The sequence below is a fragment of the Thamnophis sirtalis genome, unplaced genomic scaffold (assembly GCF_051295495.1).
Source record: "Thamnophis sirtalis isolate CommonGarterSnake01/CBP01778 unplaced genomic scaffold, rThaSir2_p1.2 scaffold_2, whole genome shotgun sequence".
Taxonomy (NCBI): domain Eukaryota; kingdom Metazoa; phylum Chordata; class Lepidosauria; order Squamata; family Natricidae; genus Thamnophis; species Thamnophis sirtalis.
This window is the reverse complement of record NW_028261382.1, coordinates 50354590-50381946: the sequence shown is the minus strand read 5'-3', so window position 1 is coordinate 50381946 and position 27357 is coordinate 50354590. Positions and strand designations below refer to the sequence as shown.

At 56.7% G+C, this 27357-nt stretch overlaps 1 protein-coding gene across 3 annotated transcripts; it reads left to right on the top strand.

The window, feature by feature from the left end:
- FAM222A (family with sequence similarity 222 member A) lies at positions 1-27322 on the top strand. 3 transcript variants are annotated; one of them, XM_014075872.2, is made up of 3 exons: positions 1-597; positions 14813-14942; positions 25501-27322. In XM_014075872.2, the coding sequence occupies exons 2-3, from the start codon at positions 14861-14863 to the stop codon at positions 26751-26753; spliced, it is 1335 nt and encodes a 444-aa protein (XP_013931347.2). In that variant the 5' UTR covers positions 1-597; positions 14813-14860; the 3' UTR covers positions 26754-27322. The 3 variants fall into 3 exon arrangements, with proteins under 3 accessions (XP_013931347.2, XP_087561550.1, XP_087561549.1); XM_087705424.1 differs by lacking the exon at positions 14813-14942; XM_087705423.1 differs by lacking the exon at positions 1-597 and having other exon boundaries at positions 14338-14942.
- The last annotated feature ends 35 nt before the right edge of the window (positions 27323-27357 follow it).

Below are 27357 nucleotides of genomic sequence, written 5' to 3'. Positions count from 1 at the left end.
GGGAGGTCGGGGCCGAAGCTGCCGCTGCGTGGAGCCGGCCGGGCCACATCCAGCCGCCACCCCCTCGCTAGCCTCGGCCGCCCCGCTCGACGAAAGAAGGCGGCGGAGCGGCGTCCCCAGCCCGGCGCCCGCGAGACCCAGCCGCGCTCCGCATCGCTCACGGCCCGCTTCCTCCGCCGGGCTCTGCCGCGCGGCCCCCGGAGTCCCCGCAGCGCTGCCCCGGCGGTCAGCGGCTGCTCGGGGCCGGCAGCTCGGCGCGGCGGCGGCGGCGGCGGCACACAAAGGGAGCAGCCCCGCCGCCCTCCTCCATGTCGTCTGGGCTGCTCCGGCAACGCCGCGCGCCGCCCCGGCAGGATGTGAGCCCCGCTGGCGGCTGGCCACCCCCGCGGAGCCTCGGCCGGGCCACGCCGCGCCCGGTCGGCCCCTGAGGATCGCGGCGGCGGCGTCTCCTCCTCGGCGAGGCATCGGCGGCACTCCTGGCTCGGCTCCCTTCATGGCCGCGAGGACCCGGCGGCGACGGCGGCGGTGGTGGAGGCGGCGGCGGCTGCTGCTCGCGCCCGAGGCGCCCTGAAGCCCAAGCGGGGCCGCAGCGAGATGGTAAAGCGGGCGGCCGGGGGGGGAGGGCTGGGCGAGCGGCGGGGGCCTGGGGCCTGGCCGGGGAGGATGGGCAGGGCGGGCTGGGCGTCTGGCTGGGACAGGCCGCCCCGTCCTCGCGCGTCCCTTCCCCGCCCGCCTCCCCTCGGCGAGTTGCCCGATGGCCGCGGGTCTTTCGGGGGAGGAGAGCTTCGGGCGGCTGATCAGACACCCTCCGCCCATCAGGAGCGGCGGGACGGGACCCCCGGCCGGTGCTTTGCTCCTGAGGGCCTCTGGCTCCCGCTGGATCGGCGGCTGGTTGGAAGAGGCCCCCGGGGCTACGCGAGGGGGCGAGGGCGGCCGGGTCCGGGGGTCCGCGTGCTCTGGCCAATCTATGGCCTGGTGCCGGTGGGATGTCTCCCCTCCGAGCCAAGGGGCGAGTCTGGTCTGAGCCGAGCGGTTGTCTCTGGACTTCCGCGGGGGTCTTTCAAGGGAGGCCCCAACCTCCCCCACCTTTTCGGCCATGCCCTCTTCTCCCACCGGCGCCTCCTGGAGACCCCCACAAGCATCAAAGCTGGAGAAGCAGCCTTGAAGACCCCGGAGGCCTTTGGGGGGGGAGGAGGGACCCTATGAGGCCGAGGAAGGGGAATCCCCACCCACTCTCTCAGAAACAGCCCCCTGCCCCCATATGGGGATGGGGGCTCCCTGCAAGGGGCTCAGCTCCCCTTTGGGGCACCGGGGTGGCTTTGCAAGGAAATCCGCTGGGTGGGGGAGGGGTTCGCCTTCCTCTTTGCAGCCTCACTGGGCACTTTGGCAGGTGCCCTTGTTTCTCTCCCGGCAGTGGCACTCCCCCCCCCCCCTCTGGGCCTTCGCTGGCTGCTGCCCTTGAACGGCCCTGGAGCTCTCAGCTGCCCAGCCAGGCACAAGGCCTGCTTTCTTTCCCGAGCTGGGGGGAGGGTGCTGCCCAGCCTGATGGATGGGGCTGGCGGGGGCCAGGAGAGGGGGCGGGAAGCCTCCGGGATGACTTATTTACTCCCCCCTGCTGCAAAAGCGGCCCCCTCCCCTCACTGCATGGAAGGGCCAAGTGGGGTCTGTGTTGCGGTGGGGTGTGTGGTGGGGGTGCTGCCCCCTCCCCAAAGCCTGCTTGAGCGGCTTCCTCCTGTGCATGCATGGGGGGGGGGGCTGTCTGGTTTGAGCCTCCTCTGAGCCCTGACTCTGGGAGGACAGCCAGAGCTCCTCCCGCCCAACGGAAAACCCTGATGGTGGTCTTGTGAAGCCCCTCCGCCCTTCAGACAAGTTGGACCAAAAATTAATCAGGGAGGTTAAATCTCCCCAGGCCACGGAGTCTTTCTGCCAGCTGTCCCTGGCTCCATGGCTTCTACTGATCCTGGACTTTGCCCCCCCCCCACCATCAAATCTATCTGGAACTCCTGCAGGTGAAGTCAGTGCCCCCCCACCCCCCTTGGTTCCCCATCTGCTGTGAGGAGGCCCTCTAGGGTGGGATGAACCCAGAGGCCTTTTTACAATGGAAAAGACGGGCAATCGGGGTTGGCGTCTGGGCACCGGAGTCCAGGGGTCAAGTGTAGGCTGTTGCTTTGGGACGTCAACGCCTCATTGTGCAAAGTGTGTGAGGCGACGTGCACAGAATAATTGCACAGCACTCTCCCCCACCCACCCACCCTTCTCTCTCTCTCTCTCTCTCTCTCTCTCTCTCTCTCTCTCTCTCTCTCTCTCTCTCTCGCGGCTTGCTTGGGAAAAAAAGTTTTCAAGTTTCAGACTTCGCGGGGGGAATTTTGTTGGAGAGAATGAAAAAGGCTCAGAATTTCAGCACCGGAGGAAGGGACCTGCTCTTCAGCCAGGCCTTTCAATTATGATTGGATCCTGTTTGATTTGGCCTGGTTTTAATCCTGATGATGATTGTGAATTCCCTGAAATAGGCATTCTGGGCAGGCAGTTTGCCAGATCAGTTGAATAAACTAGCTGGTTTACCTGTTTAGTGCAAAGGTTTTTTTTCCAGGCGGACCAGGATAAAAAAAATTATGCGAAATGTTAAAACCTGCACGCTTTTTAATGCCGGCCCACCCAAGTGAAACATTTGAGCCGCGGCACCGGGAGAAAATGCCTGGCTCGGATGCTCCTTTGACTCAAAATTGTGAAATCGGAGCATCATTGAGCCTGTGGGGGGCATAGGAAGAAGTCCTTTCTCTTCTCCCTTTCGGTCAGAGAGAATGGCTGGAATTTTATATTGTCTGCCAGCTGAAGAACTCTGCAGAAGAAGGAAGCTTGTCCAGGTGCTTTGCTGGATCACCTGTAGGTCCCTGGTGTTTTCATCTGGTGGGAGCCTCCTTTGATCTCCCTAGGGGCATTGGCTGGCCTTCATGGGGAGAAGGGGGTGCCGGGAGGGCTTTGTGTCCTTCCTGCCTTTCAAAGGCTCCCAGACGGCCTCTGGGCACCCTCTCTCCTCCGCCTGCAGATCCGCCAGTGGCTCGAACAGCTCAATAAATCTCCATTCTGCCGCCTTCCTCTCAGTTTCACGCTGCGAGATATTTCAAGTCTAAAGAGGGAGCCGCATTAAAAATTTAAGCCTCGAAGCCACTGAATCTTCCTCAGTTACCCAAGGCTGCACAGAGAGAGAGAGGGAGGGAGAAGAGAGAGGGAGTCATGCGGGTCCTTCAAATGGCTTCTCCTGGGATGGGGAGGGGGTTTCACTTGGCTTGTGAGAGAGTAGTAGAGGGGCCGGGCCTGTTTTCCTGAGGAGCGGGCTCTGATCCCGCAACAAGGGCCTTTATATGGTCGGTATCTTCAGCCATACTCAATTGTTGGGATCCAGTGATGGATGGGATGCCCTTCCCCGCTCACCCCAATTCCCAGGTCTGAAGCTGTCTGATGCATTTGGCTCAGGACTGTAGGGCGTGTATTATTGTCCATGCTCAAGTTGCTAGTCCATATTGTGGATGTGTGGGAAGATCCGGAGAGCAGCCCCAAAGGTCCACTTTCAAAGTTGTGGATTTCCCCCCTCCTTCCTCCTCCTGTTTCCTAGACCCGGAGGGAAGTCAGAAAAGGGTTTGGGGTCTCTCCTTGAAACTGGAAGCTCAGTGCTCCAGCTGCTTTCTGTGAAAGGCACTTGGGGGGGGGAGGGCAGAAGGCCCTCTCCCCAACAGAAAAAAGGTGACGCTTTAAGGGCATGTGGCTGATGGCATGGGGGTCTCTTAGCCACAGCCAGGGGGAGGAACCACTAGGCCTTGGAGAAATGCTGACATTCATGTAATTCGATCGAAGGGCGATTCCTCTCTGGCTAATGCCGCACACAAGCCGAAGAGGCTTTATAGCTCCTGCTGGCCGAGGCGGATGCCGAATTCCCCGCCTGGAGTCAGCCGGCTAAAGCTGGCTTTATTACGTTAACCTATTTTGCGTGTCAAGAACTATTGTGCGGCCGCCTATCGCTGCTTGTGCTCGCCTGGCACCACCAGGGAAGGGCAGGGGAAAATGGCTGGTCGCTCGGCCTCACCGGGGGCACCCGCTCGGTTGCTAAGTGCCTCGCTCCCCTGCGCGCCTTCTCTCCGGAGGAGATGCCCTCCATAATTATCAGCCGGCTGACATTGGCGGAGAGCTGCCTCACACCCTCTCTCCCCTGCCCTCCGGGAAAGGCACAGGCTGCAGACGGTGCGGCCTTGGCCAGAGGGAGAGAGAGGTCTATCCGGCCCACCTTGGTGAGCCCCGCAGGAGGAGACCTTTCCTCCTTTTGAAAGCTGCCCCTGCTGGGGAGGATGGGACAGTTTGGCTCCCCCAGAGATGGGAATATGATCCCGGGAACTGGAATTCAAAGTCGGGCGGCGTGCGCCTTTCGTAACTTATTGTGGTGATTTTTATTCCCCGTGCCCTCTTATCAAGTGGGAAGGGAGGGAGGAAGGGGCTTGCAAGGGCTGCCCTGCCTCCCCTCCGCCTCGCGTCTGCAGTGTGCTTTTGTGTGTTGCCAGAGACGGCAGCTGGCCCCGTGGGGGGGGGAGGGGGGGCTGCGCAGCGCAGAGCAACAGAAGATTCGTGCAGGTGTTTGCTTGGCTGATTCGGTTATTTATTGCCTTCGCAAAGGGCTCTCTGTTTTCTCCGACCAGCACAGCAGCTTCCGGTACTGGAAGGAGAGGAACAGCATTCCTGCAATTAAAAATCAAGAGTTTAAAATTAAACGTTGGAATACAATTAATCACTAAAAAGATTTTCTGCTTGCAGTTTTTCCCTATTCCATATAATTATCTCTAGGCATCCTTCCCACATCGGCTCCTTGGTGCTCTCTTGTCAGTTCTGGATGATCAGCCAGCCTCCTTGGGGGGGTGGGGAATCTGGTTGGAATTCCCCCTTCTTTGTGGCCAGGCCTAGAATGTTTGAAAGCACCTTGTCCAAATTCCCCCTGGACCGCTGTGGGCGGCCTCCTTCGGCCCGTCCCATGGAGCCAGGAAGGGCAGCCGCGTCTCCTAACTGCTTCCAGTGGCGGATTTGATCCGAAGGGGAAATCTTGAGTCCTGGGAGTGGAGGATGGGGTGGGGGCTGTGTGCTCCAGGATGTGAGACCTTCCATGCCGGGGGGGTGGGGGGTGTATGCACAGGGCGTCTGAGTTATGCACCGGCATTTCTGGATGCTCGTACTTGGAAGGGGGGGGTGCCAGCTGCAGCCCCTTCTGGTTTTCCCCGGCTTGGTTGACTGTGAGTGGTTTCAGTCCCCCCCCCCCGCCACGCTTGAGCCCCCCCTCCTTCTCACTCTGGGTTTGAACTTTGCAGAGTCCAGTTCCCCCCCCCCCCCCAGTCGAGTGGATGGATTTGAACAGGCTGGAGATGCTTTTCCTGGTGAGATCAGACCGTCTGAGCCACCGGCATCATCCAATCCAGAGCGACTTGCTGGGAATTGCAACTTGCACAGTTGGAGAGCCCCCTCCCCTTTCGGTGTCTCAGGGCTGCGGCTTTCTTCCCAGCTGCCGCCTGCCCCCCCCCCCTTTCCCGGGGGTCTCACGGCGGCTCTTTGCTGGAGAGGCACAGAAAGGAATCTATTTATGACTGCTGTAAACAACCTTTCAATAAAAACAGGTTAATGACCTGAAACCGACGAGAGCCTGCTGGGAATTTTTTATTGCCCGGGAAGACAATATTGGCGCTTTTAAGCCCCCTCCCAGGGCCGGCTGCACTTGGCCCCCAGCCTTTCAGCCTCCTGAACTCCACACGCCCCCACAGCCCCCTCCATACACACACACACACACACACACACACACACACACACACACACACACACACTGCCCGGGCCAGTCAGCCGGCCAGATGCCGGAGGTCCCTGCAGGGCTGGGGTGAACTTCTGGACTCCCTGGGAGCCAAATGAATTTTGCTCCTCCTTCCTCCCAGGAGAAGCCTTGGGTCGCATGGAAGGAAGGAAGGGGGGGGAAACGCTCCTCGCCCCAAGATTTTAATTGCTTTGCATTTCCCCTCCTGCAGATCAGCGAATTGGCATTTTAATTCCAGAGAAAGGATCCTGAGATGCAGAGGTTTCCCCTGGAGTCCAGGCTGGGGAGGGGGAGGGGGCACTTCCTGATTAATCCCCTGCTTTGTGAATCCTCTCCTCCCCCCCCCACTTCTGTCACCTGCTGGCTGAACTTTTGGGGTGTCAGCTTAAATGCAGCTGAGTAATGGCTTCTTTGTGGTTCCAGTGGAATTAAAAGCATGGCTTTGTTTGGGCACAACGGCTGGGTCCCCCCCCACCTCCTCTGGTTTGCATTTCCCCAGATGTAAAGAAAGGGTGAGCAGGTGAAGGGGGGAGATTTGGGACCCACAGGCAGCCTAATATTACTAATGGGGGGCTGTGTTCTGCTCCTTGTCCCTAATCCCAATTCCCCTGGCATTTCCTGCCCCTCAGGGGGGGTCTTCAAGGACCCCTGGAACTCCCTGCCACCCAACAGCCATGGCTGCTGGCTCCCCTCAATGTAGAAAAGAAAGGGGGGAGATCGAAGTGGGATACACACACACACACACACACACACGCCCAGCTCCTCACTCCCGCATCGTCTCTGTGAAACCTGGGTCTTGGTGGAAAGAGGGGCTTTGGGCTAGAGAGATGGGGCTTCTCCCTTGGAGGATGAGGGTGCGAAGGACTCGCACACCAACCTGTTTGGCCTGGGATGTGTGTCTCTTAAACTGGTTTTCTGGAGGGGGGGCTGGGTTTCATCCCCCCCCCCAGCTGCCTGTTCATGAGGGGCACCTGTATTTTTATAGGCTCCTTTTGGATTGTGCTTGAGGGGGGAGAAGGCTCACCCTGCGGCAAGTAACCGGCCCACCACTCATCAGGCTGCAAGATTTGAGCTTTGGAGGAGGGGGCTTCACACAGTTTCCATGCTGCAGCCGCCTCCTGTGGGGTCTTGAAACGGGTTGGAGTGGACAATGTCCCCTTTGTAAGAAGAGATCCAAGGTTGTAGTGTAAAGGAAGACTAAGGCATTTATTGATGAAATATTGTGATGCTCTCCGGCCTCTTTCTGAAAGTGGAAATCCTGTGGCTGAGGAATATGGGTATTGTGGTCCAGCCCGTTTGGAAGACACAGGAGGGGCCTTTCTGAAATGATGGGCTTGGCCGACAGAGAGAAAAGCGGATCTTCTGTCTTTGCCCTGGAAAAGGATGTTGTTTGAGGTCAAAATGGGAGTAGATTTACTCCCATTTTACTCCCATGTAATTAAAGCATCAGCTGGGATAGAAACTCTTCAGGGTCCTCTTGGCCTGAATGCCGGCAGCCGCTTTGAATCGGAATCTCTGCTGCACGGCGCTTTTGGGAAACGGGGATCGTCTAGCAAAAGTTTCAGGGTCCAGAATAACTTCCGAGGCATCTCGTCCCTTGAAGCTTTCCGTTTTTGCAAAGCGGTCTTGATTTTGGGAGAGTGGGGGGCTTAAAGGAAAAAAAGGATTTCCAGAATGTCCATTCCGAAGGGGAAGGCCTCGTGCCCTTTGCACATGCTCTGCACGTGGAACCGAGAGTGTCCAGCCAGGCCTGAGGCCCTGGGAAGCCTCAGGGTGCTCAGCTGGACCATTGCCCGATGGGGTCCTCCTGAAAACAGCAGTTGGAGGAGCCCCAACTCTCTGACTTTCCTTCTGCGGGATGGGGGGGTGGGATCGGTTTCAATGGTGCACACACGTGTGTGAATGTGTGTTGCACAGGCAGAAGGGCTGGTCCTCCCCCCCCCCTCCCTGCCGCCCTCCCTGCCCGCCTCCCCAGCTGTTCCGGGAGTTATTAATGCGCAGAGCCGATGACGGGCTCCCATTGTAATCATTAAAACTATTAGAAGGGAAATGTTCGCTCGGAGCGAATGCCGGCCTCTCTCGGCGTTTCTGCTTTGCAAATGCTCACAATTAATGCCAATCAGGACTCGGGGATGAAGCCAACTTGAAATCACGTCTGTTTGATCTCATTTGTCAGCTGTTGCCGATCCGTGTTGTACATTTTCATACAATTGCTATAAACAGAGAAGGAAAGGAAGGAGGGATGGTGGCGGGGTGGGGGTGGGGGGGCGCTCCGTGTGCCTTCTCTCTTCCTCCCCGCCCTGACACCATTTCCCCCGTGTGTCACACCATTGTTTCGTTCCGCTGGTGCATTTCAAGCGCTTGGCATTTCTCTGCCTGCCATCGGGGTCTCGCGCGAGGAGAAGGGGGGGGGCTTTGTGCAGCCATCTCCCTGCGTTTGAGAGGGGCCTGGTTTTCTGACCCGATGGCCAAGTGAGGGGGCTGCGCGGGGGTCTTTGCAGTGATCCTGGTGGATTTTGGCTTTCATTCCCTCCTAGATTCTGCTTAAAGGCCTACAGAGGAAGCCTCCCTCTCCCAAATTGGCTCTAAACTCGGGGTGGGGGCGGTGGCAGGGGAAGTAAATACTAAGATTTGGGGAAATGCAAAGACAAACCTTGAATGCTGACTGGCTGGCCTGCATTGGCATCATATGAGGCCGGCTGGAAGGTGGGATGATCCCGGTAGCTGCAGAAGAGAGGAAGGGACTCTGGGAGGCCTCACGGGGCATTCAGAGCACATTGGAGGCACTGGGAGTGTGTGTGTGGCCTTCTCCCCGCTTGCCCTTCCGAAGTGGTTCTCAAGGGCATCTTGGCTTAGCAGAGGGAGGAAAGCCTTTTGCACATGCTCAGGAGGCGTCCCGGCTTGGGCCAGCCTGTTTCTCACCCACAAAAGGAATGGCAGCCCCTCCTAATCACCCGCAGAGTTTTTTTAAGTCGTGCCCAGGTGCCCTCAGCATGGATGATGCCCATCCAAGCGGCTCAAAGAAGAGGCCGAGTGGGGGGTTTGTCCCAGGATGACCCCCCTCCCCCAAAGGAACAGAAAGCGGTACTTCTGTTTCTCAGGGGCTGCCCCAAAGAAGAGGGGCTCCCACTATTCTCCAAAGCACCCGAGGGCAGAACAAGAAGCAATGGGTGGAAACTAATGAAGGAGAGAAGCAACTTAGAACTAAGGAGAAACTTCCTGACAGTGAGAACAATTAATCAGTGGAAGAGCTTTTTGTGAATCCTCCAACACTGGAAGTCTTTTAAGAAGATGTTGGATAGCCATCTGTCTGAAACGGTGTAGGGTTTCCTGCCTAGGCAGGGGGTTGGACTAGAAGACCTCCAAGGTCCCCTCCAACTCTGTTATTCTAGTCTATTCTGTTTTCTCTTGCTGCTTTGTCCCCTTTCCTCTCTGGGCCTGGGGAGCCTTGTCCCCCCCACTTGGTTGAGGTGTGAGATCTTGCCTGGGTCAAGAGCCGTTTGGGGCAGCTGGAGAGACCAAGCAGTGGCCATGCCCATGGCCCCCGGTTTGATATGCTGGCATCTGAGGTTGCCCTGGAGGGCAGGAGACCCTTTTCTGGCCCGGGGAGGCTGCGTCCTGGGTCCTTGGCTATTTCATTTAAATTCTGTGCCCTCAAGCCGTCTCTGTGCACCTTTTCTTCCCCTTAGCTGGCATTTGAAACAACTGGCCCCCCCTTTTCTTGCACTAAAGAGATGGAGACCTGGTTGTCTTGGCAGGCCTCGCTCTCCGCCCGGGCCTCCCGCTGACGGCTCCTTATTCCAGCTCCAGCAAGAACAAAACTCTTGTTTCAAGGTCTCTGTTGTTGTAACAAGGAAGAGGGGGAGAAAATCCATAAATTGCCGAGCAAACACAATAATGGCACAACAGGGCACTCTGGGTTCTCATAATTCTCCGCTTGTTTGTTTCGAGATAAGAAATTAGCCCAGGCGGCAGAAGCTGATAATTTTCTTATTTATTTACTTCCAATATTTGCAGACCCTCCTCCAGGCAGACAATGGCCCAGATGCCCGTTTGCCAGCATTTAGGAAATGCAAATGAGCTGCAATTAGGGAAATGCTTCTTCCGCCTTTGGACTGAGTGGAGCCCAGAGGGTCAGAGAGGACTCTTTGGGGGTGGGGGTGGGGGCTAACATTAAGGAACCCTTGCTGGAAATCCCCAGAAGCACCACGAGGCACAGGATGTGCCCAAGTACAACTTTGGCAAAAAGCTTTTTTGGGGGGGGGGAACAGTATACTCTGGGGTCTGTGATTCTCAACCTTGGCAAGTTTTGAGGTGTGGGGTCCCCACATCTCACAACTTGCCAAGGTTGAGAAACACTGATGGTGCATCAGTGCAATTGATGGGGCACCTGCCTGGCCTCTGGGCCTTTCCCTTGATTCCTGGAGAGCCCCCCCCCCCCGTCCCTGCCAAGCAAGAGGAGGAGGAGGAGGAGCTGGGAGGTAGCCTGTCTTTGGGGGTGACCAGGTGTGCAAAGATTATGGGGGTGGCACGGAGGGACCTCAAGAGTCTTGGGCCGCAACCCAGGTTCACACAAGCTATTCACAAGCTTTAAAACCTGGCAGCCCCCCCCAAAAAAAGTCCTGGCTGGTTCCTCCCCCGCCCGCCGGGTCCCCCCTTTTAATCAGCAGCCTGTGTGGCACGAAGCCACATGAAGCTCTGGCTGATCACACAAGGGGTGAGTGGAAATTACCCTTGACTCTTGCATGCTAATATAATCTTCAACCACATCTTCTGGGCTGCAGCTAAAATTGCCTTTTAGATTAACATTTAATTATTAACCGGATGCACTCCTCCGTTCTCCCCTCCGCTGGTTCCCCAGCAGGCTCGGGGCATGCTCGTGATGGGGGGGAGGCAGCCAGTCAGGGTCTCTTCCTCCCCCCCCCCCACACAAATGCATTAGCTGGGTTTCATGGAGACATTTGCGAGCAGGGAAGAGAGGTCACCCACCCACCCCCCAAACCGCCTGCCTGCTGTATTAGGCGCCTTAGGCAAAAAGGTGCGGGTGAAAAGTTTCCCGTTTGGGGTTTTATTTATTTGCCATGATTTACAGAAAGGTGACCCTTCTCCAGATTAACTCATTCCAGCACCCAAACTGTCGGCTCTGCTAATTGAGTTGCTGCAGCCCTTTGGGGTTTTCAAGGTTAAGCATAAATTATTTCCAAGTTTGCCTGAGTAGCAACTGGCAGGAAGGGGTGGGGGGGGGAAGGCAGAGCACGGGGGGGGTGTGTGGAGAGAGGGATGGTGTGCTTCGGAGCATGGGCAGAGTGCCTCTGGGTCTTGGATGGGAAGAGGAGCTGGTTTAATTTTGCATCCTTTGGGCCCGGAAGGAAGTTAGATGTGACTGTTTAAAGCTTGGTGTGTCGTTTGATGGATTAAGCCCACCTTTGCCTCAGGAAGAGCACCTGGGCACGAGGGTTGGGATACCCCTAAACCAGTGTTTCTCAACCTTGGTGACTTTAAGCCCTGTGGACTTCAACTTCCAGAATCCCCCAGCCAGCATAGCTGGCTGGGGGATTCTGGAAGTTGAAGTCCACAGGACTTAAAGTCACCAAGGTTGAGAAACACTGTCCTAAACACCAGCCATACTATTCGGCTCTCTGTCGAGCAGTCGGCCTTAAGGCAGGTGAGTGTAAACCCCTGGCAGGCTGGCATGAGAGCAGTGTTGGAATAGGTGTGCCAGGCTTTCGTCCTTCATAACCGCCCTGCCAGGTAGAATGGGGGAGTTCCCAGTGATCCATATGGCTGGCGGGGGTAGATTTGAAGCTGGTCTTCCTGTGCCCTTCTGAATGCCAGCCTTGCAGAGCTTGTTCCATACGTCAGCTGGTCCCAAGCGGACCTCACAGCCACAACGGGAGACAATTCAACAAAACGCCCCCAACGCACAACCCCTCGGAGGCCGTCGGTCAAAAGTGGGCAGTCGTCCAAAGGCTTTTTCCAGCCAGAGCAAATAAGGCCCAGGTGGGTGATGACTCCCACTGTGTGTCCCACCCAGCATGGCCATTGTGCGTGCTGCAGGTGAGCGTGGATGGGAGTTGTAGTGCCGACACTTCTTCTACAAGCCATCGTGTCATTGGAGGGCTGCAATGATGGCGTGGAAGTTGGAGCCACCCTGGTTTTAAAATTCTCCCCCCCAGTCTCTCATTGGGGCTCAAGGCCCCCTTGATCACCAAGGGGCAGTGCGTGGCCCTGCAGGGACAGGTGACTTTGGGCGGGGGTGGGGTGGGGAGGAGGGTTATTGAAGCCGCAGAGACCTTGGGCTTATAAATAGCCCTGATTTTCACGGCAAGCTTTCAAAATTAGCAGGCGTTAGAGAAAAGGCTGTGAAGGGGGCACTTAGACGTGAGAGGGAGGGGCCGTTAGCATGACTCCCAGAAGGCAGCTATTTTTAAAGGCTCCATCCCGTTCCTGGAGCACGGAGGGGGGAGTGGCAGGGCAGGGCCCCATCCTGCAAGCTCGAGCTCTGGCTGGGAAGAGGAGGGGGGAGTAGCCAGCTCTCCTCAGCCGGAGATGGGCTCGGCAGATGGGCCAAAATGCCGAGTCCGGCCGAGCCCTCCGCGGATCCGGCTGCCGATGGAATCCGGGACGGCTGGGATTTAACTCAAGAGCTGCGGGGGGCTGAGTAAAGGCAGAACTTTTTTTTTGGCTGAGCTCCGTGACATCATGGCAGATTAGCCAATAAGCTGGGGAGATTTGCAGGCGGGTTCAAAAGAGGTGGCGCTTCCAGAGGGCCGAATTGGCTGGCATTTGGCTTCGAGGGGTCGAGGCTTCTGGCAGAAGCGGCTCTCGGAGGAAGGAAGGGTCCGGGGGTGGCTTTTTCCTTCCTCTTTGCCCTTCTGAGTGGCGGAGATCCTGCCACCTGGCCAGAGTGGGAAGGTGCCCGGCGGTCCTAATCCCTTGGGGGGGGGGATGGATGGATCTGCCTGCAGGATTAACCTCAAGTGTCAGTGTCAAGAAGCCGGGGCAGGAAGCTGAGGCTGGAGGCCCAGATGGCCAATCCCTCTTAAGACGGGCAGAGCAGCTGTCACAGCCCTGCACACACCCCGGGGGGGAGGGGGCTTCAAGGAGGCCCTCTGGCAGATGGGGGGAGGGGTCATCTGGCGGGGGTCTCAGCTGTAGTAACCACTTCCATCCCTCCAGCCTCGCAGGCAGCCAGGCACAAGGAGACCCATGAATGCAGAAGGTCCCATAAGCCAACCTCTCTCTTGCCCTTCTTGTGACCGGGGGGGGGGGGGCTTGCAAAGTGGGGGGGTCTTAGCCTCTTCCTTGCTCAGGACCAACACCAAAGTGGAGGATGCGATGGGCCCTTCTGGGTGGGTGGGGGAGGCTGGGCTTTCGACCCCTCCCCTTGAATGAAACTGCTAGGGAGGAAATGGACAACACCCCCCCCCAAATCGCCTCTTGCATGGATGGGTAATGGGGGTCCCCCGTTTTGCTTGCCTCTCTTTTCTCTTCCAGACAGTAATAGGCAAAAATTGGCTGCGAGACGGAATAAAAGTCCTTTTCAGAGTAAAAATCCGCTCCTTTCGAGGTGCAAAATAAAATAGCTGGTAATGATGAAAAATGCCTGAGACTTCGGTTTCCTTTTCTTCTCCCCCCCCCCACTTTAGTGGTGCAGATCGGGGTGGGGGGGAGAGAACCTAGATTGAGATAATTATGTAGTAACGAACTCTTGTTGTGAAATTAGCATCTTAAGAAAGAGACTGAAAGCGGCTTTTATTCCTGAATGCTTCATTAGTAGCAGGAAAAGGAGCTTGGCAGCTCCAGGCGCCTGTTCAACAGGAGCAGACGCAGCGGATGTTTTGGGCTCCCCCCCAGGCGCCCCCCCCACTCCCGGCCTGCCTCCTGCCCCCCCCCCTCCGTGTGGGGTGCAAACCCTGTGCAGCCGGATCTGCTCCCCTGGGAAGGCATGGGGGCCTCTGATGCCGGCTTCTTCCCTCTGGCTGGGAAATGGGGAAGTTTTCCCTGCTTCCTCCAGAGGTTCAGGCAGATCCTTTTCTCCGATGGGGGGGAGACGCGTCGTTTTCGGATTTCTGGCCAAGGCAGCAGCTTCTGGAGCCTCAGGATAGGGCCTCCTGGGGCCCCTCCCTGGCACAAGATGCCCCTCCTGGGCGAGAAGGAGCCGCTTGCTGGTGTCCCCTTTGCTCATTTAGCAGCCGGGTGGGGGGGCTTCAAGCCACCTCCCCCCCCCCCCGTGCTGTCCATTGTGTGCAGGGAGAAGGACACGGGGTGAAATCTCTCTGACAGAACCATTAACCAGTTCACTCCAGTGCGAGGCGACAGAGTGGATGCCCCCATCCTGATTGGGAGTGAAGGGAGAAGATGCCCGGCGGGCAGAAATCTGGTAGCAGCCAAGAGAGAGAGAGAGAGATGGAGGGAAGGAGGGAGGGAAGGAGAGGAGAGAGAGGGAGGGAGGGAAGGAGGGAGGGAGAGGAGAGAGAGAATCTTCTGTCCATTGTTTTTTCTCCACCATGTCTCCGTTTTTTAATGTCACCTGCAAACGGTGGGGGCATGCCCCTCCTGAGTGTCTCACCTGGCCAGGTGTGGGGGCTCTTGCTGAGCTGCTCTTGAACCCAGTCCCTGCCCTAATGTTGCCTCCATTCAGCCGTCGGTCAAGGGCCAGCGCTCCCTGCCAGTTCCTCCTGGCACCTGGGTGCCCGCTGCCCTTAAGGGAAGCTGGTGGCCTGGTTTTGCCACGCCGGCTGGGGAACTCTGGGAGTTGAAGTCCACCCGTGTGAAAGTAAACAGCCCTCTTGTGTGAAACTCCGGCCTTGGAGATGTTGATGGTCAATAGAAGCGTCGCTTGTCCGGTGCGCGCAGAACCCCTGCGGAGTTGGGACCCTGCATGAAACTTTCTCCCCTGGCAGTTTGTGATGCCGTCGGAGGGTTTCCGGCTGAAGGACTGACCCCGTTGCTCTTCTCTGGGATTCCTTGCAGGGTCTTCTGGAGTGATGCCACCAGAGTCGCCTCGCCCTCTCTTCCGCCATGTTGGCCTGCCTGCAGAGGACCCAGAACCCCCCCAGGCAGCCTCTGGGTTGTCCGAATAAGGCCCTGGAGCCACGCAAGGGTGAGTCGCTCTGGGCTGGTGGCTGCAGCCAGGAGGGCAAAGGAGCCCCCTCCCCCTTGTCTTGGAGTGGTGGTCCCTGGCGGAGGAAGGGGCTCTTGGCATGAGTGCCACGGAGGGGGAGGTGAGGAGGGGGCACCGTTAGGCCATCTGCCCTGTTGCAGTTCCCCTCCCTTCTAATTCCCACTCAAGCCCAGAAGGCTTTCGGCGGCCGTGGCTGAAAGGAGCCGGCCTTTTGCAGAAGCCATAAAGGAGTCACCTTAAAGTAGGTCCCCAAAGGTCACCTGGCACCTGTTCCTGGCCTCCTTTGCCTCTCAATCCAAAGCTACGATTACATGTACGTTTAATGAGCCCGGTTTAGGCAGGAAGCGTTGACCTCTTTGGCTATTAAGAGGCACATTAAGGTTCTCAAGTGAGGATTGTGTGTTTTGAACAGGAGGGTGGGGTTTTTTTTGTGTGTGTGTGTGATTACCCTCCCTTATGCCAGCGTTTCCTACCTGCAAGGACACAGCCTGGGGTGGGCTGCGGGTGGCGTTAGGCCCCCTTCCCCCTTCCTTCCATGGCTGAGCAATTCTGCCATTTAAGATGGGCGAGGGATCTGGAGCGGCTGCAGATCAGGCTGTCCTCTTTCCTGAGACCTTTTAGAAAACGGCCTTCCGTGGCCCCGGCCAGCGCTGATCCTCTGATCCTCTGCGGAGGATGTGCTGGCCCAGCCTCCCCTCCGCCTGGCACCCCGGAGGGTCATGCTAGGATTTTCCAAGGGAAACTTTACCGGTTGTCCTTCTGCCTGTTTTCATTTGTTTAATGCTGGAGAGGAGGAATTGGAATATTTTACTTGGCTAGATGGTGATTAGATGCACAAGGAATTTGTCTCCGATGCAGAAACTCTCGGGATACGTGCAAAGCAATCAGAATAACGACAATCTTCATCTTCATCCTACCAATAAACTATCAGGATTCCAATTTTATTTAGCTTTTAGTTCTAACTGGGCAGAGACCGAGATGGTTCGGGCTCCCTCGGCCTGGGTGGGTTTGCTTAGCAAGAGGGAAATCGCATCTCTCTCTCAGCCTCCCCTCGCTTGGCTCCCCCCCCTGAATTATGGGCCCCCACCCTGGGCATCTCCTTGCCAAGGCAGCTGTCCCCCTTAGCTGTCCCTTCCGCCCACAGAGGAGAAGGGGCACATAGGGGGTCAGTGGGGGGAAGTGGGTGGAGGTCTTGGCCCTGGCCTGGGGGCACTGAGGAAAGGGAGAGGGGGGGGTCTCTGTTTTCGTCCTGTCCTCCTTCCAGATGGCTCTCTCAGTAATCGGGAACGATGGCACTTCTTAAAACTAGACATGATTTAGAGGCGCCTCTGATTACTTAATTTGCTCCCAAGTATCTCAGTAATTATCTTTATGGGCTTTATTTCATCTCCTCTGGCTTCCTTTCCGTCAGCATGAAATAAGTCGGCCGCCCAGCACGGGCTGCCAGGGGCTGCCGAATCCTATTACGCACCCGGGCCGTTGATTAATTTCGGTATTAATTTTGCATCAAAGGTGTCCCTGCTAATATTTCCCCTCCCGCCTGTGCTGGAGCTACAGAAGAGAGCGGCCTCCTCCCCCCTCCCTCCAGGCTTTTCCAGCCCCCTCCCCTCATTTCCTGGCACACCTGGCTTTGCACAGAGCAAGCAGGCTGGCATGGCTGCTTAGCGGGTTGGTGAGTAAACGGGTGCCCTCCAGCGGGCACTCTTCACCCACTGCCCGTGCCATGGCTGGCAGAGACAGGGGAGGGGTGCAGAGAAGGGAGGGGGAGGCCAGCAGCTTATTCCCCCTGCCAGTCCAAACTCAGGGAAAACGGGGGGATTTTGAGACTTGGCTGCAAAAATGTAAAATGTTTAAGGAGAACGCCAGGAATTGTCCTGGCAGCTGTGGGGTGAGCAGAGCATCAGTGCTCTGTGCATGCAGATCGGCCTTGGCATTCTGCCCACAGGGCATCTTGATGGAGGGGAAACGGAGCTACCTGTGGGCCCTCAAATTCTTACAACCCCAAAGATTGTAATCAAACGGTTGATCGTTCACGGCGGAGAAGAAGGGAAATGCTGCTAATCAAATGTTTCCAATAAAGGAGAATATTTCCAGCTCAGGGTAAAAATGGGGGCTTCCTTGCTGCTCTCTGAGCTTGGTGGTTTTCTTGCAGACGTTTCGTGACCCAAATAGGTAACACCATCAGTGCTAGGAGAGAGTGGGGTGGGCAGGGAGGAGGAGGAAGAGGGTGCAGTCCTTGGTGCCTTCTGAACTTGGTCTTCTTACAGACTTGGGATGAAGTTACCTAGCTGGGTAATGAAACGTCTGCGAGAAAACCACCAAGGATCCCTCCGATCAAACGATGCAGCCGATTTTTCTTTGACCGTAGACTGGACCTTCCTTCCGTTGGGGGGGGGGGGAAGGGCCCCACTGTGGCTCTCAACATCTCGGGGGAAGGGAGGGAGGGAGGGGGCAGGAGCCTCATAATCCCCCCTAATTGAATTAGCGGGGAAAGGAGTCCAAGCCTCTTCACCAAAGCACAACTAATTTCTTTGTGGGGAAACAAAGCACAATCTGTCCCATTGTGATGCAAACACACAGCCCTGTTTCTTCCACTTGTCACAGCGCAAACTAAGCCTTTTACTTTTTAGTGGCTCAGAGCGCAGGAACCTCCCCCCCCCCCTCCTCCTCCTCCTCCTCGGCTGGGTGAACCCACAGCAAGCCTCAACTAATCGAATCCAGAAGTGCCTGTGTGGCTGAGCTGGGTTGCCTTGGGAGGGGGGTGGGGGTGGGGGGTGGGCTCGCCCTGAGCACCGAGCTGGCTGGTGCATCTGTGGGGGGGGGGGAGGCGGGCACTGGGCACCAGCTAAGCAGCTGAGATTGTGGCCTCAGGCAAAGCATCAGCCTGTCCTCTCTGCTCCTGGCACTAATCGGGGCGGGCGGTAAGAATAAATTGCCCTCTCCTGGAAATTCCCAGGGCCCTGGCTGTTGCAATGAACGGGAGCATCTTTGGGCTACTCAGAAAAGTCCTTCCAGCCGGCGGGGGGCTAGGGGGGGACTGTGGACAGGCTGCAGCCTCCTGCCAGGGGTCACACGCCTCCTGCCTGGGAGTAACGTGCAACCATTGCTTATTTGGGGTGGGGGGCTCAGCCCTGAGAAGTCAGTGCTTCATGTGCCACGCCTGTTCCGGATTTGGTGAAAGGGGCCTGGTATGCATAGGGGCAACCAACCCATTTGCTTACGTTTAGCAGGGATGGGGGAAGTGCAGAGTCCCTAGAGGAGCCAGCTCAGAGTCCCCCAAGTCCCTCCTGCCCCTGCTTCGAAAGCGGGTATCTTGCTAGCCTTCTGCCCCTGGTGTCCTCCGGGTGCCCCCTTTCAGGTTCCTTAGCCCCTGTGGCGGCCTTTGCCCAGGCGAGACCATCGGCCGTCTAATGCAGTGTTTCTCAACCTTGGCAACTTGAAGATGTCTGGACTTCAACTCCCAGAATTCCCCAGCCAGCGAATGCTGGCTGGGGAATTCTGGGAGTTGAAGTCCGGACATCTTCAAGTTGCCAAGGTTGAGAAACACTGGTCTAATGGCTGGCAGCCTTTTAGGCTCGGCATCCGAGAAAGGAAACGGCAACACGCAAGTTTTTCGAAAACCAAACTTTTCCAGGGACGGTGCGAGAGAAGCGGCTCCTTGGAGGGTCCTGCGTGCCGGTTTGGGTGCTGGAGGGTCACGGAGGGAGGGGGAGAAAGACCCGGTTCTGAACTGCCCCCTTGATGGGATGTGCAAGGTGAGGAGGGACGCCCCGACCTCCCTGGGAGGAGGAAGCCCCCTTGAGTCAGCCCAGCCTTCCGCCAAGAGAGTCTTCCAGGTGGCTCAAAGCACCTGAAGCTGAAGCGATGGCAGCGAATTCTTTCCGGGGTTTCAGAAAGTGGTGCCTGGTCCCCCTTCCGGTGGGTCCCTGGCGAGGCAGAAGGGAGGGAGGGAGGGAGGGAGGGAAGCCCGTTTGCCAGATTCTTAGCTTTTATTTATGAGTAAGCACAACTCACTCTGCCTGTCACTTGGTCTGCTATTAAGCAGGAAAGCAGCGAGTAAGTCAACTAAAGGAATAGTAGTGATAAATATTCCCCCGGGGAGGAAGGGAAGGCTTAGGGGGCTGGGCTGGGCTGAAAAGCTCCCTGCGGATGGAAGGACCGAAGGGGGCTGCCATGGGGGCTGAGGGGCTTAGGGTCTTGTGGCCAGCCACCCCCCCACATGCTTCCTCCATGCGTGTCCAGGGCCCTTTTGCAGATGGATGGAGAACCACGTCCGTGACAGGGCCTGGGTCCCCGCCGTGTCGCTTCCAGGAAGAGGGATGGGCGCCAGGCCACAGGCTGCCTTGTGGGTTGGGCAAGCCGAAGGCCGTTTGTTACGCAGGACAATTTCTGGGGCATAAAAACCTGTTTTTTTCGGTATTGGCTGGATCCTGGAGCAGGTGCCCTTCCCCTCTTGAAGGGACCTGGGGCCAGGCTGCACCTCCAAAGGAGCTTCGGCTCTTGACACCCTGGACTGTCCCCACTCGGTGCCCGCTTTGCCGAAGGTGCCGCCTGTCCCGTGCCGGCTGAGCAGTGCCAACCTCCATCTCTTCTCTTGCCAGACTTTTTATAAACTCGGCTATCCGTTCAGCTGAGAGCCTCGTGTGGAGCCGGCCGAGGCGGAGGGTGATTCATCCGAGTGAAGGCGTTCCCCGGGGCCTTCTAGGAATCCTTGAAGCGTCTTGGGTAGAAATGCAAGCTTGCTCTCCGTGGGCAGCGTGGCAAAAGGCCTGGCTTTGGCAGAGGCCCCTGCTTGGTATTCAGGGAGTATCGGAAAGCCTGTTAATTCGGGAGCAAAAAAAAAAATCCACATTTAATAGCCTCCTCCGTGGAGATTCCTGTCTGTTTCAGCTGCTTTGCTCTAAGTTGGTGCCGCTTGGCAGTGGTGCAAATATGAATTTGATTGGCACTTTGCACAGGAGTGAGGGTGGGGGGGTCTCCCAGGGAGGGATCGGCAAGGTGGCTTTGCTTTCAAGCAGATTCCCCTCTTCCGTGTTTCAGGAATCCTCCCCTTCCTCTTCCTTGGGGTGGGGGTGGGGCTCCTTTGGACCCCCACAAAGCATCTGCCAAAGAGAGGGTCCCTTTTCTCAGACTTTACTCACTTCAGTTTCCTCGCTGTTACGTTACATCAGTGGTTCCCAAACTTGGCAACTTTAAGACTTGTGGACTTCAACTCCCAGAATTCTCCAGCCAGCAGAATTCTGGGAGTTGAAGTCCACAAGTCTTAAAGTTGCCAAGTTTGGGAACCACTGCATTACATCTCTGGGCTACGGACAGGATGTTCACCTGTTGGAAAAGGTGAGAGAGAAAGGCGGAGAATTTGGCCAGCTCTGTCCTCCTTTGGCCAGGTCCACTTCTCTCACACCTAACTGGAGGTGCATGGCCGATGGAAGGACTGTAGCAGGCCAGAGCAGCAAGTGAGTGTGCAGTAGGCCAGGATAAGTGTTCCTGCTGGTGGGAATTTGCACGGCCTTCGGCACTCTTGATGGTCGTTTAGAGAGTGTTCCCAGAGTGGACCACCCAGCAGCATCCTGGTCAAATGTCTGTCTGATCTTTGGCAGCCTTCCAGGGATGGAGCCATGGCGGCAGCTTCAGGCTGCTCCATCTTTTGCAATTGTTACGGTCTGCAGGAACCCTGGGCTTTGGGGAGGGTCCAGCCAGCCCCTCCCTCCAGTCCAGACCAATTTCCCCCTCCCCCCCATCCCTTGGCCAATTTGGGTGGGCGGAAAGTCCTTCTGTTTCAGAGCTAATCTCATCATCTGCTCGTCTCAGCGTCCCGGATGTGCTCCCAGCTCCGAATATTATCAAAAGCCATCAGACGATTTACCCAAGGCCCTGCATTTTTTCCATTTTACTGTAATAAAATACTGAAGAAACAAAACAATTTAAAATTCTAATAAAATCCAGTGCCTATCTTCGGCAGCCGGGATGATTCAATTATTTAGCTGTTATTGAATGCAAAGTCGGGGAAATTGAACAGCTTGCAAGACGGAGAGAGAGGAAATTTTTTGTTCCTGGTGGGGGATTTGGGGGTCTTTTTTTCCCCTTCCTCCCACCCTGAAAAATGCCAGGAGGGGAGATGGAGACAAATGAAACGCCTGCCTTCGCCTCCGATATTCTCCCAGGGAGCTTCGGCTTCCTAGGAAAGAAATACAGATTATAAATATATATATATTGTTTCTCTTGCATTTTCCTTGCTGAAGGTCTCAAAGCAGTTGAGGGAAAGAAAAGGCAAATTGACCGAATAAGACACTTCGGTGGGAACAAAAGACGGGAGGATTCTGGGTGGTTCTGAGCTCTGCGCTGCAGGTCACTTCAATGTGCTTTTAAAATAGGTATCGCTTTAATTAGAATGGATTAAATTGGGTCTTAAGCTTTTTCTAGGTTAATGGGCTTATGAAATGACTCTTTTTTTCCCCCTAAAAAAGAAGTGTTTAATCTTTAAAGGTGCAGATAGACCTCCTTCCTCCCCATTCCACACAAGCCTGCGTACTTGTTCATGAAAGACATTAAAAACATTTAAAATTAAATATACACCGGAGACCAGCCTCGTCCCTTCCCTTAATACCTACTGAGGATTTGGAAAGGTGTTTTTTTTTTCTTTTGACGATTCTTCACACCTGTTTGGGCCCTGGAGGCTTTTCAGGTTCAGCTACTGAAAGTCCTCTGGCTCTGTTTGAAAGGCTGGGCAAAACCAGGTCATTAACATGCCAGCTTTCTCACGTGGCATCAGCAGAATTAGAAGAGGGTTTGGTTTTGAAAAACGGAGTAACAATTCTATTCAAAAAAAAGTTGGTTGGGGGCTTTGGGGAGGGGGCTGGAGGCTGCACTCTGGCCACCGGTGCCCCGCCCGCCTCTTCTGGAAACCCCCAGACCCAGCCTGGAGGGCAGGGGAGAGCAGACGGGGAGAGCCCCACCCACCCCACCCCGGGCCAGGGAGCAGCCCTGTTGGTGGCTGCCTGGCGTGGCAGAGGGCAAGGAACGGGCCAGTGGCAGCGTGTCAAGGCAAGTGTGCGTGTGTGGTGGCACAGTGGCGAGGGTGCCGTGAAGGAAAGCAATTACGGCCCGCTCGAAAGCAGTAATTACTGTGGGGAGGGAGGGACGCTTGCCAGCCGAGCTCCGAAGCGCCCCAGGAGCCCCACGGAAATTGGTTCCTCCATCATTTTCACAGCAGGGAGCCCAGCATCCCCCCACAAGAGGTGACAACGTGGGGAATTTGCGGCTTGTCATATCCAGTCCCTGCTGGTGCTCGGCAGTGATGGAGTCTGTCTCCTTCCTTCCTCCTCCTCCTCCTCCTCCTATCTGCCCTCCAGAAGCCGAAGGCGGCCAGGGGAGGCAGGGGGCCAACCTGCACTGGGATTTTGAGGACACAAACGGGGGGGGGGGGGCGAGTTGGGCAGATGGACACTGCAGGATGGCTGGGGCCTCTTTCCACGTGGGCTGCAGCTTCCCCTCCTCCTCACCCTCATGCCAGGAGCCGTGGCATTAGGAATGCCATCGTGTCAGTGGCTCATTAGTGCCCCTGTTCCTAGAATGCTGGCAGGGATCTCCCCCTTCTCTCCCCCCCCCCCCCACAAGGACTGCAGGGAGCACAGAAGTGCCTGCCTGGGTGGGAGAGGATTTCAGAAGCCCCTCGGTTGCTCCTTCTGGGTCCTGGCTGCTCCCCCTTCTCCAAGCATTGCCCTTGGCACACACCCACGCCTCAGGGCACCAGGCTTGGCCCCCACCCCAGTGGGGGCATCGGCTGTGAATGGTGCCCCCTCCGCTTCACTTGCCTGGAGTGGGGAAGGAAAGCCTGGCTGGGCCTTCACGGGTGCCCCCTTTCTGCCAGAGAAGGGTGTGGTGGCAGACAGGCAGCTGAGTGCCCCCCCCCCACCTTAATCACGTGTTTCCATTCAACCAGCAGCCATTGGAAAGCTCCACTGGCCAGGCAGCCCCCCCTTCCATTGACGCTGGGGGCTTTTTACAGGTGCCTGGAACAAGCGTCGTTATTAACTAGGCTATGAAGTCAATTAAAACCTCGTCCCCCTCCCAGCTGCGTTTAATGCAGCCGTTGGCAGAGAACGGAGGGGAGACTGGTTGCTTTGCTGCCCACAGCACCAGCGGGCAGTGCCTTGGCACCCAAAGGGGGTGGCTCCCTTGCGGAAGGGGCTCCAAGACCTGGCAAGCGCAGGTGTCCTCCTCACGCCCCAACTCTTTCCAAGGCACCTGTATTTGCCAGGGCCCTCACACGGCATCCCCCCCCCCATAGCTTTTGGCCTGCAGAGTGGCAGGGCTGGCATCTGGAGGCTCCTCTCCCTCCCTCCCTCACCAGAGAAATTGCCACCTTGGAGAAATGCAGATTTTACACCTCTGGCATTTCAGGGCTGGCTCAGTTCTTGCTATCTTTTATTTCCTTGGACTCTCTGCAAATTCTTTGGACATTTTCTCTTTAATGATGGCAAACCGCCTCTGAGCAGGTCTCTTTCTGCCCTCCTTGAAACCTGGCTGGGTTTCAGAAAGTGGCAGACGGGCTATTCTGAACTTGCTTTCCGAACGTGGGATTCTCACGGATCAAAAATAGGATCTTGGATCCACACCTTTTCTTCGGCTGCCGCCTTTCCCAACAGAGTTTGGGGTGACAGACTGGGAGGGGAAGGGGGGGGGTTGTTGGTCTAGGCCTGTGATTCTCCCTCATTCTTTGCCTCCTCCCCAAACCCTTCCCCCTCTTCCCAGCATGGCCCCCTTTCCCCACCTCTCCTTCCAGAGGCAGCCTCTACAGACACCTAATTTATTCAATCTATTAGATAGATTTTGTAGATTTAATCATTTTCACAGTTGGTGGCTCATTGGATACTCAAGATAAACTCCAAATGAAAGCATAATGGAAACAACAAATGGGTTTTCACACCAGAAACTAGCTCAAAGGAAGGAGTTTCAGAGAGGCAGAATCCATATAATCTCCCTCTCTCTCTCTCTCCCTCCGTTCCTCCTCCTCCTCGCAGCCGCCTTCTGCTGACTGCAGTTACCACAGTTAATTTCACCAGTTTTGTTCATCTGTAAAATTGCATAAAAGTGACATTTTTGTGCTCATTATAAGAAGTGCTGATTTATAGCTGGTAAATGGATTTTTTTTCCCTATTTTTTTTCCCCCCGAACGGGGCGCTCATAGTGCCACAAAGCATCCATGAAATTGCTTGTATAATATGGTTTAAATCCAATCTTTCAGAGCCGTGCTCCCTCCCTGCCCCCACCTTCCTGTAAAGAGACATTTCCACTCTTCTTCCCATAGAGCAGTGTTTCTCAACCTTGTCAACTTGAAGATGTCCGGACTTCAACTCCCAGAATTCCCCAGCCAGCGAATGCTGGCTGGGGAATTCTGGGAGTTGAAGTCCGGACATCTTCAAGTTGACAAGGTTGAGAAACACTGTCCTAACCACTGCTGGGGAATTCTGGGAGTTGACGTCCGGACATCTTCAAGTGGCCAAGATTGAGAAACACTGTCCTAACCACTGCTGGGGAATTCTGGGAGCTGACGTCCGGACATCTTCAAGTGGCCAAGGTTGAGAAACACTGCCATAGAGAATTGCTGCCCCCCCCCTCTATAGACAACCTTGGAAGTCCCAAGAGAGCAGAAGGGCGATCTTTGGGGACACAGAATCTATTTGGAAGGACGGAGGCTAATTGGCTCCCTTGAGAAATCATCAAACAAACTTTAAGGAATTGGTTGGGTGGCTTTTAGTAACTCTGCTGTTCAGCAGAGCCTCCAGAAACTGGAGAAGAAAAGAGGAGGGGGGGACCCATCCTTAATGGGTCAAGGTGGTGCAGTGGTTAAATGCAGCACTGCAGGCTACTGCTAGATCAGCAGTTCAGCGGTTCAAATCTCACCGGCTCAGGGTTGACTCAGCCTTCCATCCTTCCGAGGTGGGTAAAATGAGGACCCGGATTGTTGGGGGCAATATGCTGACTCTCTGTAAACCGCTTAGAGAGGCCTGAAAGGCCTATGAAGCGGTATATAAGTCTACTGCTATTGCTATTGCTATAATGGCTGGATTCCTAGCATGGGTTTGCTGGAGAGGCAGTGGAGAGATTGATGCTATTGGATGAGAGTTGGGGCCGTCCCCGAATTCTGTGGTTGTGCTGCTCTGTGTCCTCGGCTGAGCCCAGCCAAGGGAAATGGGTCTCGGGCTTCCCCTCCCTTCTCCCAGCAGTGGGGAAGGGGAGGGGTGTAAGCCAAATGGGCTGGTTTTGCTTCCCCAAGGGCCCTTTGCCTGCAGAACCCCCCCCCCCTGATTACCCACTCTGTGTTTCTCACCCTTGGCAGGCATGGGGGGACTCCAGCGCCCAGAATTCCTCAGCCAGCCACAAAGCCCATCCTCCTGAAAGTTGCCTTGGGGAGGAGGGGGGAGGCTGTTTAACCAAGCATCACCGTCAGTGGTGCAGTGGGCTCTCTAGTGACCTCTAAGGCTGACTACGGGCATTACAGCACGTCACATTCCTTCCTCCTCTCTCCCCCCAGGTGACGCCATGGCTCCCATCCGTTCCCCGCGATACCCCAGCCCGGCTGAGCTCGACGCTTATGCCCAGAAGGTGGCAAACAACCCTCTCACCATCAAGATCTTCCCCACCAACATCAGGGTCCCCCAGCACAAGCACCTTAACCGGACGGTGAACGGGTACGACACGATGGGCCAGCGCTACAGCCCTTACCCTCTGCACGCCAGCAGCTACCAGGGGCTCCTGGCCGTCGTGAAGGCGTCCGCTGGGAAAGGGACCGTGAAGAGCGCCGAGGGCAAGCGGACCAAGATGCCCCCTGCCGTAGCCCCCTACTCAGTGGCAAGCACTTTAGCAGCTGGGCCCTCCTGCGTGGCCCAGCTCGGCTACCCTGGCGGCCAGAAGCAGATGGAGGCGCCCGTCCCGCCCAACGTCACGGTGGCCGCCTCGGTCGTCCCGCACGCCGGCCGGAGCTTGGTGCTGCCCCAGGCCAACCTGCCCTCCATCCAGAACATCATTTTCCAGATCAATCAGCAGTGCCAGGCTCAGGCCGGGCAGCAGATGTGCCAGGGGGTGGTGGTGGCCAACCCCAGCCCGGCCAAGCACGGCACCGCAGGCGGCTTCACGACCATGGCTACGGTGGGGGCGGCAGTGGCCTACACGGGGGCCGTCTTGCCGGATTGTCGGAAGGGCGCTGAGCTGGTGGCCGGCTCCAACCCGGGCAGTGGCCTGGCGGGACCCAAGCCGGGCCTTTACCCGGACGGCATGGATTATCTGCTGTGGCAGCAGAAGCAGCAGCCGCTGCGGATGTACAGCGCGGGCAGCGGGGGGGCCGTCAGCAAGTCGCCCGAGGTGTGTGCCGGGCTCTTGCGTGCCTACCCCGTGAGTGGTGCCAGCGCCGCGGACAAAGTGCCCTCCTCGCCCTTGAACTGCGTGGGCGTGCACGGGAATTTCTCGGTGGGCCAGTACTTCGCCCCCGCGTGGAACAGCGTCTTGGTGACGCCCAACAGCAGCGACTGCTACAATGCCCCGGAGCTGCCCACCGGGCCCCGGGACCTGGGCCTGCCTCCCTCGGAGGGGCTCCCCAGCCTTCCCAGCAAGGCGGCTTGCAACACCTCCATCCTCAGCAGCAGCCTTCAGTCGCTGGAGTACCTGATCAACGACATCCACCCGCCCTGCATCAAGGAGCAGATGCTGGGCAAGGGCTACGAGACGGTCTCCGTGCCCCGCCTCCTGGACCACCAGCACGCCCACATCCGCCTGCCCGTCTACAGATAAGGGCAGTGGCGCCCCCGGGCCAGGCTGCCCAAGGTGGGGGCACAGGGATGGGTCATACGGATGCTAAGGGTGTGAACAGGGAGATTTTGCTGCTATTCCCGGGGGTGCCCTGAAAACGGGTGTGTGCCTGCCTGCGGGCATTGCCAGCCGGACTGCCTGGGAAGGCGCCCCCCCCCTTCCTCTATCCTCTTTCTGCCCAGGGTGGCACCTGGGGGCATTTGAAATGCATTGTGACCGGGGGGGGGGTGTTTAGGGCAAGGAAGGGTACAGACTCCCCCCCCCCGACCCCTCCCATTAATCCAGGGCGCTTAGCGATTCTGCCTCCTTTCTAGATGAAGTCTGTAACTTGCACTGTTTCGATTTAAAGCTAATAATTGGGGTGGGGGCGAAGGTCTGGAGGCCGCCTACAGAAGGGGGGGGGAAAAACACTTGAAAACTTGAAGTGAAAACTTTTTTTTTAGTTTGAACCTGCTGTACAGTTTTTGGCTGCTATAAGATGGATATTCCCACCCCTCCATCACATCAGCATAACCCCAGATTTCTGAATTAAAACATTATTATTATTATTATTATTATTATTATTATTATTTTCATTTTTAAATAG

Excerpts from the sequence above, each read along its gene's own strand:
- FAM222A (XM_014075872.2), top strand. The coding sequence starts at position 14,861 with ATGTTGGCCTGCCTGCAGAGGACCCAGAACCCCCCCAGGCAGCCTCTG. Across the intron at positions 14,943-25,500 it reads GGCCCTGGAGCCACGCAAGG|GTGACGCCATGGCTCCCATC; the intron begins GTGAGTCGCTCT and ends CTCTCCCCCCAG.